At 40.9% G+C, this 5,617-nt stretch overlaps 1 protein-coding gene across 1 annotated transcript; it reads left to right on the forward strand.

Moving 5' to 3' along the window:
* Positions 1-443: 443 nt before the first annotated feature.
* Positions 444-5,332, forward strand: LOC103508986 (hemocytin-like; the record flags this gene model as incomplete). Its single annotated transcript, XM_026823441.1, has 10 exons — positions 444-504; positions 785-873; positions 915-1,051; positions 1,473-1,597; positions 2,184-2,421; positions 2,993-3,106; positions 3,379-4,154; positions 4,306-4,515; positions 4,677-4,902; positions 5,024-5,332. Coding segments are annotated over 10 exons (1,987 nt in total), but the record flags the coding sequence as incomplete, so codon positions are not given.
* Positions 5,333-5,617: the final 285 nt, after the last annotated feature.

A 5,617-nucleotide genomic window follows, 5' to 3' on the forward strand; every position in this document is an offset into this window, starting at 1 on the left:
CGATTTTGGACTTAGAAAAATTTTCAAAAAAAAAGTTCAATTTTTGGACACTTTTTAATGATCCCTCATTACACGGGGGGTATTTTAAGATAGGAAATTTTTGGTCGAAAATTGACCGCCGTAGGCGGTCGATTTTGGACTTAGAAAAATTTTCAAAAAAAAAGTTCAATTTTTGGACACTTTTTAATGATCCCTCATTACATGGGGAGTATTTTAAGATTTTTTTTTTCAAATACGTATTCCGCAAATGTAATAGAAAGTCGTGTGATGTTCACACCAGATTTTTTTCAATGGATCACCAATTCGAATTTGGTAGACTAAAGGTGCGTCCACACCACAGTAGATCGACACCAACTGAACCCATAAAAGGTAGGTAAGATCAAAGGATTTTGGTTTAATTCAAAAAGCCAGTGTACAAGCTACTTCATGTCTATTAATTGCAGGTGTCACCAAAGTCTGTGCAACTCTCAGCAAGTGTCAGTGTGTAGTGAAGTGGAAGCTTATGCCAGGGATAATAATAGTCTCTGGAGTGGAAGGTAACCACCAGGCGAGGTTAACGCCGGAGTTGTTCTCTACCATTATAATGAGGTCAAATTCTCAAATACATGTATATGAGGATAAAATTCCATACCTCGGCTGAGATCGAAAATACGCCCAATGTTTACCAGGCGAGCGTCTTGACCACTACGCCACCAAGGCAGGATAAACACGGTACTTATCCTATTCTAAAACCAGTTTTGCCTTTGAAACTTTACTCATCTTCAAACTCGCCTCCTTATTCCAGGTGCCAGCAACGCTGGTCGGGTCGGTTGTAGGTCTGTGCGGCTATTTCGACGGCATTCGAGACAACGAGGATTTTGGTTTAATCAAAAAGCCAGTGTAGAAGCTACTTAACTCATGTCTATTAATTGCAGGTGTCACCAAAGTCTGTGCAACTCTCAGCAAGTGTCAGTGTGTAGTGAAGTGGAAGCTTATGCCAGGGAATGCCAACAGGCTGGCATATGTCTGGATTGGAGACGAGATTTACCTTGTCCTTACCAATGCCCGGATGGTAAGTCCTTGGTTGAATATCTATTACATCCTTATTTATAGTGATAAAATCACATGTTTTAACTTTGAGATTTTTTTTTGACAAATCAATGACAAAACACAATAGAAATCAATCCCCCCCCCCCTGAAGAAAAAAAAATGGATCTCGTGTTTCATCGCCTTTTTACTTTCAGGTCTGGAAATATGTCTGGATTGGAGACGAGACTTACCTTGTCCTTACCAATGCCCGGATGGTAAGTCCTTGGTTGAATATCTATTACATCTTTACTTATAATGATAAAATCACATGTTTTAACTTTGAGATTTTTTTTGACAAATCAATGTCAAAACACAATAGAAATCAATCCAGCCCCTGAAAAAAAAAAAAATAATAATAAAATAAAAAAAATGGATCTCGTGTTTCATCGCCTTTTTACTTTCAGGTCTGGAATACAAACCCTGCAGTCTAGGCTGTATGGAAACCTGTGAAACCTATCAACTCCTGCGCGACAACCCGAGTATGTGTTTCAATCCTGTGCAAGAAGCGTGTGTGTGTCCTTCAGGCAAGGTAAATATCCCACTCTTCATACCATTACATTACTTTTTTTAGGTCTCTTTAGCTAGAAATTCCATATGTAGATAGGTTTAGGCAGCAAAGGATACGTCCGTTCACTTTGATAATGATTTAATTATTATTATTTTCGTTTGGCCTATTGTTGACCGCGATTGAATCGTCTTCTCCTCTCTGTGTGCAATACCTCATGCGTTCACTTTCTTTCTTCATTTGTGATATTTCTTTTTGCTTTTTCTTTAAACCCTTTTATCTTCCATTACATTACTTTTTTTAGGTCTCTTTAGCTAGGAAATTCCATATGTAGATAGGTTTAGGCAGCAAAGATACGTCCGTTCACTTTGGTAATGATTTAATTATTATTATTTTCGTTATGGCCTATTGTTGATCGCGATTGAATCGTCTTCCCCTCTCTGTGTGCAATACCTCATGCGTTCACTTTCTTTCTTCATTTGTGATATTTCTTTTTGCTTTTTCTTTAAACCCTTTTATCTTCTTGAATCTATCTCTGTATTAATCTTTTCCTTTCATAGTTAATAGGTAATTAATATTTAGTAATAAATAAATATCTTATCTGTTTCAGGTGTTCAAAGGAGACATTTGTATTGAAGAGACTCGCTGCACACCGTGCGATAACCAGGAGCATTATATGGGAGATGAATGGCATCCTACCAACTGTACCACGTGTCGGTGTGCATCCCTATCTAGCGTCGAGTGTGAGAAACAGTCCTGTCCTCTGGCGGATTATATTTGCGCTCCAGGCTTCACCAACATCGTAGTGGAGGGAACGGAAAACAGCTGCTGCCCGTCACATATTTGTGGTGAGTAGAAGTATTTATTTATTTATTTAAGAATTAACGGCAAATGTCATATTTACTTGGAATTTCTAAGAATTAGAAGGAATTGGTACTTGTTCAGAAGCTATGTCAATGGAAAATTGCTACTAAAAGGAGCTGTCATAAATGAGCAATGACTAGTGTTATTATAGGGTTAGGTTAAATGCAAAAAGGAGATTTCACAATTTGAGCAGTGACCGGTGTTATTATAGAGTTAGGTTAAACCAAAAAGGAGATTTCACAATTTGAGCAGTGACGAGTGTTGTTATAGGGTTAGGTTAAACCAAAAAGGAGCTTTTACAATTTGAGCACTGACCAGTGTTGTTATAGGGTTAGGTTGAACGCAGAAAGGAGCTTTCTTTTTCACTGTCGTGCCTTTTGAATAATTATCGATTAGTAATTGTGTTAACCATAAATTGCTTGTCACAAATGTCGTTCCCCGCTAATACACTACGCTAAATTTTATGACTTGACTTGGACTCGAACCACCAACCTTCAGATCCGAACCACCAACCTCGCGTAGTAGTTAGACGACCTGTCAAATTCTTTGTTTCAGTTCCTGAGCCCAGTTTGGGCCCCGTGTGTCCCGAGCCTCAGAGGCCCCTATGCGGCCCTGGGCAAATACTCAAATTGACCACCCTGTCTAACGGCTGTCAGGACTACATTTGCCGTAAGTTATTATTTATTAGTCTTTATTACCTATGTATTTAATTTCATGTAAAGCCTAAACCTAAAGCCATTTTGGATCTTTTTAGCAATCTTGCCACTACTTATGAAATGGACTTCCTCAATAGTTGTCATCATGTACTCCTCACTTTAGGAAATAGGGAATCTTTCTGCTGTCAATATGGGTCTGAATAGTCCCTTTACTTCAGGAGAACTCTACCCTATAATTATGGAAATACCCACATGCCTCATCGTCTTCTTTGATTTTGATTACAGAATGTAAACCTCAATCAGAGTGTGAACCGGTTAGCTTGGAAAGCGATGCTGAGTTACTTCCTGGTATGGTGAAGGTTATCAACAGCTCAGGCTGTTGTCCTTCAGCCTCTATCATATGTCAGCCTGAAACCTGCCCTCCACCGCCTGTCTGTTCTGAGTTCCTGATCCTGACAACAACCCATGGGGAGTCCTGCTGTCCCTCCCATGAGTGTGTCCCTCCTCCCCTCACCTGCCTCCATGAGTATGAATATAGTAATAGTGAACTAGGGGGCGAGAGACAACTGAGTGCTAGTGAGAAACACACAGCGCTCAAACATGTAGGGGAGGTATGGCATGATGGACCCTGTCGACGCTGTGAGTGTCTCCCAGGGTATAGAAAGTCACACTGTGCTGTCACCTACTGTCCTCATCAACCTGTGAGTAGCGACTATGTACTGGTAGCCAAGTATACACCCAACACATGCTGCCCTCAGTACAAACCAGAGGCTTGCAAACACAACGACACGGTGTATACTATAGGAAGTACATGGCATGCGACACCTGGTGACTTGTGTAAGAACTTGACATGTGTACGTGATAACCAAGGTGAGGTGACCAAGCTAGAGACAGTTCAGACATGTAACACAGAGTGCGCACCGGGCTGGCGTTATGAACCTGGCACGCATACATGCTGTGGCCATTGTGTGCCGTTCGCATGCGCAGTGGGGAGTCAGGAATACAAGGAAGGGGCTGTATGGTATACCGAGAACAACTGTACGCATTTCTCATGTGAGAAGATGATGCGCACCAGGCTGGCGTTATGAACCTGGCACGCATACATGCTGTGGCCATTGTGTGCCGTACGCATGCGCAGTGGGGAGTCAGGAATACAAGGAAGGGGCTGTATGGTATACCGAGAACAACTGTACGCATTTCTCATGTGAGAAGATGGGAGGTCAGTATCATATTGTATCCTCATCTGAGACGTGTCCTGATGTGTCCCGCTGTCCTGAGAATAAACTCTACCAGGATGGATGCTGTGAGAAATGTAACAATACTATAGAGAACCTCAGCACCTGCTATCCAGAACTAGTAGAGGCAGACCTGACTATCCGAGCGGTCACTATGCTCATCTTCTCACATGGGGAATGTAGTAACCAACACCCTATCCCTGATCTAACCCAATTCAGGATGGATGCTGTGAGAAATGTAACAATACTATAGAGAACCTCAGCACCTGCTATCCAGAACTAGTAGAAGCAGACCTGACTATCCGAGCGGTCACTATGCTCATCTTCTCACATGGGGAATGTAGTAACCAACACCCTATCCCTGATCTAACCCAATGCAAAGGCTCTTGCCCTACTGCTAGCGCGTATAGTACTTTCTCTAACAAATATGAGAGTACATGTCAATGTTGTCAGGCTGTAGAGTACTCTATGATAGATGTGACACTCATCTGTGAGGATAACTTTGTGATGAAGCAATCTATACAGGTGCCAAGTAAATGTTCTTGTAATGTATGTGGTGGGGGACATGTGGAACCCAATAGAGTACTCTATGATAGATGTGACACTCATTTGTGAGGATAACTTTGTGATGAAGCAATCTATACAGGTGCCAAGTAAATGTTCTTGTAATGTATGTGGTGGGGGACATGTGGAACCCAGAGTTTAATTCTAAACTCATGAACAACCAAACTTTGACAATGATTTAAACTCAAGATAATCTTACTACTTACGTTTTACTGGTGTATTCCCCATTGTGCCTAAGAAATATGTCTTCCTTTACAGCGTGTGTGTGATTTCCTTAAAGGTAAAAATGTTTTGATCTTTGAATTTGAAAAGAAGGGAAACCTTGTTTGTGTGATATCTGAATCTCAGGTTTTGTGATATAAGTAGATAGTATGTATTTTCTACTTAAGAGAGATTATTTATATATTTTTATCCAACCTCAGTGGTGCAGTTGTTAACGCGTTGGACTTTGGATCTGGAGGTTGGTGGTTCGAGTCCAAGTCATGTCATGAAATTTATCTAGGTGAAATAATCGGGGAACGATGTTTGTGACAAGCATTTAAATATGCTTAACACAATTAAAATTCCTTTTTTATTATTCGGCCCGGGCTGGAATCGAACCCGTGACTAGCGCTTACAAAGCAGACGCGCTACCAACCAAGCTAACTAGGCTGGAAAGTAATGTTTTTTAATTACCAAGGTTAATTACGTTCTCGAAGAACTTGGTTGAGTTGTGTTCAACTTTG

The sequence above is a fragment of the Diaphorina citri genome, unplaced genomic scaffold (assembly GCF_000475195.1).
Source record: "Diaphorina citri unplaced genomic scaffold, Diaci psyllid genome assembly version 1.1 scaffold455, whole genome shotgun sequence".
Taxonomy (NCBI): Eukaryota; Metazoa; Arthropoda; class Insecta; order Hemiptera; family Psyllidae; genus Diaphorina; species Diaphorina citri.